At 38.5% G+C, this 11,757-nt stretch overlaps 1 protein-coding gene across 3 annotated transcripts in view; it reads left to right on the forward strand.

Moving 5' to 3' along the window:
- Positions 1-11,757, forward strand: part of trim62.1 (tripartite motif containing 62, tandem duplicate 1) — a 106,811-nt gene that overhangs the window by 92,778 nt on the left and 2,276 nt on the right. For all 3 annotated transcript variants that reach the window (XM_061939128.2, XM_061939121.2, XM_061939137.2), the window contains one exon: positions 3,677-3,792. In XM_061939128.2, the coding sequence (XP_061795112.1) occupies positions 3,677-3,792 (116 nt within the window). The remainder of the gene's footprint in view (positions 1-3,676; positions 3,793-11,757) is intronic.

Raw genomic sequence — 11,757 nt, forward strand, 5'->3', positions numbered from 1 at the left:
AGTATCTTACAATGGTGGGCACCTTGTTTTTCGTACACCACATCTTTCGTAAGTGGTTTCAAAGAAAATTGTGTCTAGGTTTTCGCATGCTGTTTGTATGACTTAGTATACGGCCAAACATTGGACGTAACAACCTACTCCCTTTTCTTGCAAATCATTTAGTGGAAGTGTATGGCAAAAACAGAATAATTTGACTCAGTCTCTGTGGCTTTTTCATGGAGTGTAAGTGGAAAATAACCTACCTCAGGGCCAAAGAAGGTTGGAGTCACAGCACTTTGATCAAGAGTGGGAGAAACACTATTCGAGAAAGAACTCTATTTGGCTTTTTTTCTCCTCCCGCTCTATATATATATATATATATATATATATATATATATATATATATATATATATATATATATATATATATATATATATATATATATATATATATATATATATATATATATATAAATATAACAGTCGTGGTCAAAAGTTTACATAGACTTGTAAAGAACATAATGTCATGGCTGTCTTGGGTTTCCAATAATTTCTACAACTTTAATTTTTTTGTGATAGAGTGATTGGAGCACATACTTGTTTGTCAAAAAAACATTCATGAAGTTTGGTTCTTTTATGAATTTATTATGGGTCTACTGAAAATGGGACCAAATCTGCTGGGTTAAAAGTATACATACAGCAATGTTAATATTTGGTTACATGTCCCTTGGCAAGTTTCACTGCAATAAGGCGCTTTTGGTGCCATCCACAAGCTTCTGGTTGAATTTTTGACCACTCCTCTTGACAAAATTGGTGCAGTTAGCTCAATTTGTTGGTTTTCTGACATGGACGTGTTTCTTCAGCATTGTCCACACGTTTAAGTCAGGACTTTGGGAAGGCTATTCTAAAACCTTAATTGTAGCCTGATTTAGCCATTCCTTTACCACTTTTGACCTGTGTTTGGGGTCATTGTCCTGTTGGAACACCCAACTGCGCCCAAGACCCAACCTCTGGGCTAATGATTTTAGGTTGTCCTGAAAAATTTGGAGGTAATCCTCCTTTTTCATTGTCCCATTTACTCTCTGTAAAGCACCAGTTCCATTGGCAGCAAAACAAGCCCAGAGCATAAATACTACCACCACCATGCTTGACGGTAGTAGGTATGGTGTTCCTGGGATTAAACGCCTCACCTTTTCTCCTCCAAACATATTGCTGGGTATTAGAGATGCGCGGATAGGCAATTATTTCATCAGCAACCGCATCACAAAAGTCGTCAACCATCCGCCATCACCCGAACCAACATTTTATCAAAACCACACCCGCCCACACCCGCCCGTTGTTATATATCTAATATAGACGATGCAAGGCATCAGTGAGGTTATAAAGCTTTTGCCTGTTAAAGAAAGGAGACTGATCCAATGCAGCAGAGACATTCAATGCCACGCATCTCTTGGCCACGCATTCGTGGCTAAGAGATATTAATGCGTGATAATATTATTTATCATTATTATAATATTATTGTGATTTCCATTAAGAAAGTGTTGACTATTGTTGCCAATGCCCTCAGATAGTGCGTTTCTCACACTTTGTGTGCGCAGTTGCAGCAAGCAGAACGAGGCTTTTAAGAAGTTAAAAAAATGTTTTAGAAAGACTAGGCCTATATTTTCGTTAGGTAAAAAAATGTTCTGAATTTATTTCAATGAATATTAACTTGTTAACGTTATAATGCTCAAATAGGGACGAGGGCGGGGTGCACAGTGAAACAGTGAACAATTTCGCGACAAAGATGAACCTTTATTGATTGATCTGCAGCCATGACAAAATATCAGACAATCTCCATTGTCAACGACAGGCAGGAAAATAAAGATAAACACAGAGCCTATGTTGTAGGCATAGGCTCATACGTTTTTAAGTTGAAATAAAAAAATAAATAAAAAATGTGCCTCATAAGCCTTAGGCTGTCGCACAAACTTAAATTATACAATAACATATGTATGTCATCTCTATTTAAACAAAAATAAATTAAATAAATAATAATAATAAATTACCTGCAACTTATTGGCCAAGGCAAATAGCTGATGGGGGGAAATCAAACCCATCAGACTGTACTTTATCATCAAACTTGAATTATAATGAAAATAGCCGGTCGCGACAAACAAAGCAGGCTAAATAGCCTTACATTGTCGCCAATCGGAGATGCGCTTCACTTGAAAGCGAGGCCAAATAATTATTCACACATAGTATATCTCGAATAGAAAAAAAACACAATAAACAACGCAATTGCCTTCATTCCTTTGCATTGTAGTGCGCCCAAACAACACGTAACCATCAAAATTATTTAGCTGACCGAACTCAATATAGGTTAGACATGGGCTTATTTGGTATAGCCTATAGGTAACATAGACTAATTTGTTTAACATATCCAACCGTATGTCTACTTACTTTTTTTTTTGTTAGCACTATGCAGGAATAAAATGGCATCTACAGTGCCAGGATTCATGCGAGAGCGCCTGGCCTCTAAAATGCGCCCTGCTGCGCTGAAGGAGCGCTCACTTGCGGCACTTGTTGCTGGGACGCGGTGCCAGATGAATGATTGACTGTTTCAAAGAGTGCTGCTCGTTTTTCGTATGTGGGTAACAACATTTAACTATGTATATATATTTCCGAATTGGTTCAACCGCCAACCGCCCGCATCTATTTAAAATCTATTTTTACCCGCCCGACCCGCGGTTTATCCGCGGACTCCGCGGTTGTGTCCGCAAACCGCGCATCTCTACTAGGTATTGTGGTCAAACAGCTCAATTTTTGTTTCATCTGACCACAGAACTTTCCTCCAGAAAGTCTTCTCTTTGTCCAAAAGTTGAGCTGTTTGGCCACAATACCCAGCAATATGTTTGCAGGGAAAAAAAGGTGAGGTCTTTAATCCCAGGAACACTATGCCTCAACCTGGAAGTGATTAATCATCATTCATATTAGTTAACGCGATAATACATTTTTATTAATCACATGCGTTAAAGCATTAAGGTTGACAGCCCTAATATATATACCGCTGAAAATGTTTTTGGGGGAAACCCTGATTTAACCCAATTCACGCGCTCAGTCCATGACCGTAAGTACCATTGAGGACACCGAGGTCATATCCTCTGTATTTTTTTTTTTTTGATAAGATATGACTAATAGCAAAAATACTTTTTGTGGGACATTATGTGCGCTGTACATCACAATGCAGTAGATCGTCCTCTCACAATTTACTATCTTTGGTCATGCACTGCTTAACCCGCTACAACTCCAGAAAACAATGTAACACATTGAAATCCACTTTTACTTTAAACATCATACGATCCGAAATGAAGTAAAGTTACCAAATTTATGTTTTAATGATGTTGAAATTGTTTAGTACGCTAAACTTCAGCATAGTAATTAAAAAAGTAGATTGTTCCTTGTGTTGCTCAAGGTAATAATATTTTATTGGTGCTGGGAAAACCCATGATTTCAGCCTTTCAAAGCTCCTCTTGGACCACCATATTTTTGACCTGGGTATTTGTCAAATCCTGGTTACGGCCCTGACTCCAACAATTAACCCCAATGACAGAGGCGTTTAATCCCCATATACAGGATTAATGGAGCAAGTCGCTGCGTTATTGTACAAGAGGCAATTAAACAGATTGAAAATGCCATTGATCTGTTCCTGTCGCAGGATTAAAGGGAAGATTCATGAGACCAATCTGACCTATGAAGACTTCCCCACATCCAAGTACATGGGACCCCTGCAGTACACCATATGGAAGTCCCTTTTCCAGGACATCTCTCCAGGTAGGTGGAATTTTGCAAGCTTACATAGCAGCATAACGTAGCAGGTGTCAAACTCATCATTTTGTCTTGACCGCAGGACCATATGAAGAACCCAAACATGTAATATTAATAACAATGCATTCGATTTATATAGCACTTTTTTTCTCCTGACTCAGAGCGCATGACACTGAAACCCCATCATTCATTCACACTCTGATGGTGTTTGTAGCCCCAGGTGCCCTGGGGTAGACTGACAGAAACATGACCTCATTCACCAGCGTGAGCTGCATTGGGTGAAGTGTCTTGCCCAAGGACACAAAGGCAGTGACAAGCATGGCGAAAGCTGGATTTGTACTAGGAACCCTCAAGTTTCTGGACGCCCGCTCGACCATCTGAGCCACTCGGCCTTATTACTGCAACATCACCGCCACATTTACACGAATAAAAACGACAGCACTTTAGCTAGTAACGAACAAACCGAACTAGTCGCCACCTCAGTGGTAAAAAAAATACATCCATTGAAAATAGGGCTGCAACAACTAATCGATTAAATTAATTAAAATCGATTATAAAAATAGTTGGTGATTAATTTAGTCATTGATTCGTTGGATCTATGCTATGCGCATGCGCAGAGGCAATTTTAATTTTTTTTTATTTAATATTTTTTTTAATTTTTATTTTATATTTATAAACTGCAACATGTACAAACAGTTTACAAACAATAATCAAAATAAAAGTATGGTGCCAGTATGCTGGGTTTTTTTTCCCAATAAAATACTGGAAAGGAAAGAAATGTAGTTTGTCTCTTTTATCCGATTATTAATCGATTATTCGAAGTAATAATCGACAGATTAATCGATTGCCAAATTAATCGTCAGTTGCAGCCCTAGTTGAAAAAAAGTATGACCACATAAAAACACATTTACTGTCATGCATATGAACCTTTCCACTAAGTAATATTGTGCAGTCCAGGTCGACGCGGCATGGTACGGTTTAGAACCGTAGACCAGCTACCATGTACAGTATCTCACGAAAGTTAGTACACCAGTCACATTTCGGCAAGAATTAATGACACTACAATTTCAGGGGACAATACTATATAAACTTGGATATACTTTGGAATAGTTCGACTTAAAGGTGGGTGAAATGATCACTTCTGCGAGGCATCACAATTAGAACGTGGACGACTCATTAATCGATGGACAAATATCCAAACTATTATTTACATATAATACAGGCCAAAAGTTGGCATTCTCTCGATGAGCTTCAAGCACACCTCAAAAAACAGAATATCCATGAACTATAGTCATGTAAATCATTCAGAAATATATTTTTTACATATTTGTCTTACTCCTCATCCCAACTATACTTTTTCTTTAAAAAAATTGAAAATTCACCCTTTACGCAGGGTTGTCCAAACTAGACGTCCTGAGTTTAACAAGGAACCTGGTAACTTTATATTTATGTTTAATACCTGACAATTTTAGTGCTACAACTTGTGGACAACATGAGTATTTCAGGTCAATGACCATAACTTGAAGTGAACAGAGCAAAATGTAATTAGGTGACCCAATCCAAACAACCTTCCCTAGTCATGGCGCAAAAGGAAAAATGCAACCAACACAAAATGTCAACACTCATGGTGACACATAACAACCTGCTCACTGAACTTTGTGGATATTATTTAAAAAATCACGCAACGTTAAAAAAATTCTAAATGACACCCATTTAATGCACACACAATGCATGATGGGAAAATGCAAAACACTCTCTCCACATTTGTCCATATTTGGCGCATTTTAGCTGCTTGATATTTCTGATTGAGTCCAAAAAAGGAGGTTGTCACGGACGTAAACAAGGTAGGAGTCGAACACTCATTTATTCTTAATATCCAATTATATTATTTAATATAGCTTGAATGTGAAGTAGTAAAACAAGAAAATAATAAATGCTTTGTACACTTTAACAGGCGGCTAACAAGAAAATAACCAGCTAAGAAGATGAAATTAGTAAGCAGATCAAGTCAGGAGAGACAATGATGTTCATACAGAGCAGGCCCAGGCCAACAACACTTTTAGCCGCAGATATACATGAGTAGATAGACACATGTCTTTGATTGGCTGGTTTATGACAACTGGGGCCAGGGTTTCTGAACATTCTGTGGCTTGAAAGACGATGCCTGTTCGCCAAATTGGTCAATATATGCTGTGTGTAATTCAAAAACCAGAAAGAAAGAAATAGAATACATTTACCGTATATTATAATACACAATATTACACATATACAATATAATAATAATATACAATATAATAATTAAAGATGCATTAATAATTGATTTATAATTGAATAAAGAATATTATAGGTTACTTTGTATTATCTATTTACAGTGGAAACCCGATTTACGGTTCTTAAACAGGGTTCTTAAATTGAAAAATGTGTACAGTGAAACAAATTTCTCTATAAGACACAATGTAAATATGAATAATGGGTTTCAGCCTCGACAAAAGTCCATATTTTAGTGAAAGTTTGTACACTTTAAACACAATATGAAGTGCTATCCAGTACTGTATATCAAACACAAAGGTGTGGAATCACCCATCTCTTTATTAAAAAGTCAAAACGTATGTGCGATCCTTTTGGTGCCCTCACAAACAATCGGAATCCCCCAAATCCTTAACTTTAACCACCATATTGCGACTATAATAAACATTTAAGAGAGTAAAATCCACTTACAGTACAGCTGATTCTGATTCTACAGGAGCAGAGAGTGAGAGAAAGAAGGGATCTAAGGGAGCCATTTGTGCACGTGAAAATAGAAACGCGACTGCGCTGTGAAATAAGTCCGCTTTGGCACCTTTCAAGTGGAAACTCAATTTACGAACTTAATTGGTTCTTGAACAGGGTTTGTAGATTAAAAAATGTGTACAGTGAAACAAAATTCTCCATAAAACACAATGTAAATATGAATAACGGGTTTCAGCCTCGACAAAAGTCCATATTTTAGTGAAGGTTTGTACACTTTAAACAAGCATAACAAGGAGGTGTGGTATCAACTATCTCTTTATTAACAAGTCAAAGCGACGATGACAAGCTGCTGTCCTCTGTATGCGCTGCTCTGGCAACACACAGTAATCCCTCTGGTGCCCTCACAAACAATCGGATATCACAAAAATCCTTAACTTTAATAACCATATTGCGACAATAATAAACATTGAAGAGAGTAAAAATCCAATTACAGTACAGCTGATTCTGAATTTACAGGAGCAGAGAGTGAGAGAAAGAAAGGATCCAAGGGAGTGGGGGGAGAGGCAGTGTGCGCACGTCAAAATAGAAACGCTGAACGACAGTCTTCTACTGCGCTGTGAAATAAGTTTTTTTTGGCACATTTTTCTAGAAAAGTCCATTCTCATCACAATTAGAAACTTGCTGTGGCAGGAAATATCCAGAAATGTGCTACAAACCGCTAATCATGACCTATTCTCCGTGCGTTTGCCCACCAGTAACAGTGGGAGCCTAACCGTGTCGAGAAGAGCTCTGCCTTCCTCCATCAATCACTCTTAGCAGAAGACGAGGATTTAAATAACACATTCCTCCCTCCCATCAGTCCTATTTCCATCTGCTGCCAAGCTGAGAAGGGATGGAGGGATTATTACAACCTGTTATTTTTCATTTTTACTTCTCTCTCCTTGACTGTCAGCCAAATGGAACAATTGGTTCCAATCCATCAGCGGCGGTTTGCCAAAGGCAGACAAAAAAAATGTTCAATCCCTCGCCAGGTGTAGACTATGAGAACAGAGCGTTGTTCTCAGCGTGGGTTATTGTTTGGTATTCCCGTTTGCGATGGATGTACAGTTACAAGCACCGCAAACGTCGCTTATACGTGACCACGGCTTCATCTCGGGGAAACATTTCATTTTCACAACTTTGTTTAAGTCAGCTTCTCCGCTTTGTTTACAGTTTTCTGTTTGTTTTGTAATATTGCTAAAATGTTTCTACTTGGGTTGTCGCGGTACCAAAATGTATTTCGATACTCTTTGATACTTTTCAAACTAAAGGGGACCACAGGAAAATCATTTTTGGCTTCATTTTAACAAAAAACCTTATAGTACATGAAACATATTGTAGCGTTGGACAGGAGAATAGTGGTCTTGAAATGCTGGCACCCAATTATTAATGGTCATGTTCATTTCAAACACACTCACACACGATTGAATGAAAGGCATACTTAGTCACCAGCCATACATGTCACACTAAGGGTGGCCGTATAAACAATGCCAACACTGTCATAAACATGTGCCATTTAGTGAAACCACACTAAACAACAATGACAAACACATTTCGGGTGAGTATTTTCACCGTAACACAACAGAACAAATTCCCAGAATTCCCTGCAGCACCAACTATTCCGGGACGCTACAATATGGTTTTTATTGCACTCAAAGAACAATTTTAGAAGATTAAAAAACATTTTTTTAAAGACTTTAAACACATTTGTTTTTTATTTACAATTGTATATATTACATATTGCCTGCCATAATCTAGGATTAGGTTAGGATAGAACAGAATAGTTTGACATTGTATTAAATGCTTTATGATTATTGTTGCCATTCAGTCTGTGCTTTAAGACAAATACAATCATTAGTGAATACTAAAATCAATACTATGGCGAGAAATATAAATGTCCGATAATGGCTTTTTTACCGATATCCCGATATTGTCCAACTCTTAATTACCGATACCAACCAATACCGATATATACGGTTGTGGAATTAACACATTATTATGCCTAATTTTGTTGTGATGCCCCGCTGGATGCATTAAACAATGTAACAAGGTTTTCCAAAATAAATCAACTCAAGTTATGGAAAAAAATGCCAATGTGGCACTGCCATATTTATTATTGAAGTCACAAAGTGCATTATTTTTTTTAACATGCCTCAAAACAATAACAGTGCAATACTTTTTCATAACATGGTCACTACTGCCTAGTTTCTCTTGTTATATTCTTATTTTACTGTTATATTTTTATTCTCATTGTTGCTTTTTATTTTTATTCTTATTGTAATTTTTTTCTATTCTGTTTCCATTTATACCCCCATTATTTACTTTTTACTTTTTAAATTCGATCTCAATTTTGTAACAGTGTTAAAGTTGTTTATACGGCCACCCTCAGTGTGACCTGTATGGCTGTTGACCAAGTATGCCTTGCATTAATTCGTGATGAAAACAGCCGGTATATATTATGTGACTCGGACGGCACGCAAAGGAAATGCCTTTAAGGTTTATTGGCACTCTGTACCTCTCCCTACGTCCGTGTACACAGTGGCGTTTTAAAACGTCATACATTTTACTTTTAGAAACCGATACCAATAATTATGATACCGATAATTTCCGATATTACATTTTAAAGCATTTATCGGCCGATAATATCGGACTGCCGATATTATCGGACATCCCTAGGTAGAAGTACACATATAGGACATGTAGCAGGTAAAACACACTTTGTTAAACATAAAACACAAATTGTAGAAATTTGTTTAGAAAATTTAGTCATTTTACTTGAATTTATTTACGCTTTATGGGCGCTTTTGACTCTGCTAATATTTGGCATCAAGCCAACCAGCTGTGTACGCGTCGATGTATCTGTATGCGCAATGCAAGGGAGCTAGTTAACTTTATTCCCTTCAAACTAATTGTGCCGGTTTGGATTGTTATTTAAATGTTTACCCAAGTTCGAAGCGCAGGTGGTCCTGCTACCTTTGTTGAGGCATGTTTTAAAGCCCTGCTCTCAGCGTGCTGCTTCCGTATTTAGAGCGTCACCTTTATTGATAGTTTTGAAGCCCAAATACCTCCATATTGCGCTCCATGCACACTCTTTATTAACCAGTAGAATTGCCTTTATTTGACAGTTTTCCTTTCCTCACTGTTTCTGCTTGTGCACTCTGAGTGTGTGCGCGCTGACACACTCAACATGCTCCTCGGTTCATCAATGTCACCGCTGCATGTAGTACAAAAAAAAATACCAGTATTTTTCAAAGGCAGTTTAGTACCATTGTCAGTTCATTAGTACCGCGGTACTTTATTAGTACCGGTATACCGTAGAACCCTATGCACTACCCTAGAAATGAAGCTGCACAAAGCGTCTGTCAGTCTTTAAGATCAGAGCACGGCCTCCTCTCGTTCCTGTATTTGTTTTGTGAAGCCTCCTTGGTTGTGTGCACTCAGCATTTAAAATGTAAAGTAGAGTTCAAATGACTATTTGTGGTCTACATAACATGTAATGGTGGTTCTTTGGCCAAAATGTTGCATAGATGATGTTTTACAGATCATCTTCAAGCCACTGTCTGACAGTCGCTTGCAGATGCGCTGTTTTGTGGGCGGTCTTATTTACGTGGCTCACCTTCGGCAGCGTTTTCTCCCCGTCATCTTTGTTGTAGCGGTGTAGCGTGCAAGGACGGGAGTGGAAGAAGTGTCAAAAGATGGCGCTAACTGTTTTAATGACATTCAGACTTTACTTAAATCAATAACGGAGCAGCATCTCCTCATCCGGAAACAACAAGAAGGCCGGAAATGTGTCCCGTGAAAAACCGTCAGACCGGAACTCTCTAATAACTAAAGTTCCTTGGGTGAATAATGTAAACTCACTACACCGGTATGTTTTAGCGCTTTCATGGCGAGTTAACTGACGGATATAAGTAAGAACTTCACACTACTTTATATTAGAAATGGCAACAGCGGAGGATGGATGTCCCATAACAAGAAGATAGAGGAAAAGAAGAAGCTTATCGACTACAGACTACGAAGGCAGACGCGCGCACTTTTTCAGGATTTATGCAGATCCCAAATATAGATCAGCAGATACCAGAAGGTAATAAAAGTTGCTTTTGCATAAGATTGCGAAACAAAACGGCTGATAATGTCTTACCTTATACACACACCATAATAATACTTGTATGTTTAAGCACAAAACAATCTATCAAGCGGTGCGGCTTTTCAATGGAACATATAAAATGTTGGTGTTGTTTACTTGAGTCATATTGCCATCATAGTGCAGTCTACACTTATCTCTTATGTTTGACTGCCATCTATCAATCAATCAATCAATCAATCAATCTTTATTTATATAGCCCTAAATCACAAGTGTCTCAAAGGGCTGCACAAGCCACAACGACATCCTCGGTACAAAGCCCACATACGGGCAAGGAAAAACTCACCCCAGTGGGACGTCGATGTGAATGACTATGAGAAACCTCGGAGAGGACCACATATGTGGGTAACCCCCCCCCCTCTAGGGGAGACCGAAAGCAATGGATGTCGAGTGGGTCTGACATAATATTGCGAGAGTCCAGTCCACAGTGGATCCAACACAACAGTAAGAGTCCAGTCCATAGTGGGGCCAGCAGGACACCATCCCGAGCGGAGACGGGTCAGCAGCGCAGAGATGTTCCCAGCTGATGCACAGGCGAGCGGTCCACCCCGGGTCCCGACTCTGGACAGCCAGCACTTCATCCATGGCCACCGGACCTGTGCCCCCCCCCCCCCTCAAGGAAAAGGGGAGCAGAGGAGAAAAGAAAAGAAACGGCAGATCAACTGGTCTAACAGGGGGGCTATTTAAAGGCTAGAGTATACAAATGAGTTTTAAGATGGGACTTAAATGTTTCTACTGAGGTATCTACTGGTCACACTTATTTAAATGGGCTAAGAGAAGTCAACAGGGGTCGTCAATCATAATCACTCACATGAAGTTAAGAGGCCATGCCATGAAGTTCATTTGATTTGATTGATGATCACTAAAATTGATAATGTATGTTGCTGTATGTATACTTTTGACCCAGCAGATTTGGTCACACTTTCAGTAGACTCATAATAAATTCATAAAAGAACCAAACTTCATGAATGTTTTTTGTGACAAACAAGTATGTGCTCCAAACACTATCACAAAAAAATAAAAATAAGAGTTGTAGAAATGATTGGAAACTCAAGACA

Source organism: Nerophis lumbriciformis, linkage group LG03 (assembly GCF_033978685.3).
Source record: "Nerophis lumbriciformis linkage group LG03, RoL_Nlum_v2.1, whole genome shotgun sequence".
In the NCBI taxonomy this organism is placed as follows: domain Eukaryota; kingdom Metazoa; phylum Chordata; class Actinopteri; order Syngnathiformes; family Syngnathidae; genus Nerophis; species Nerophis lumbriciformis.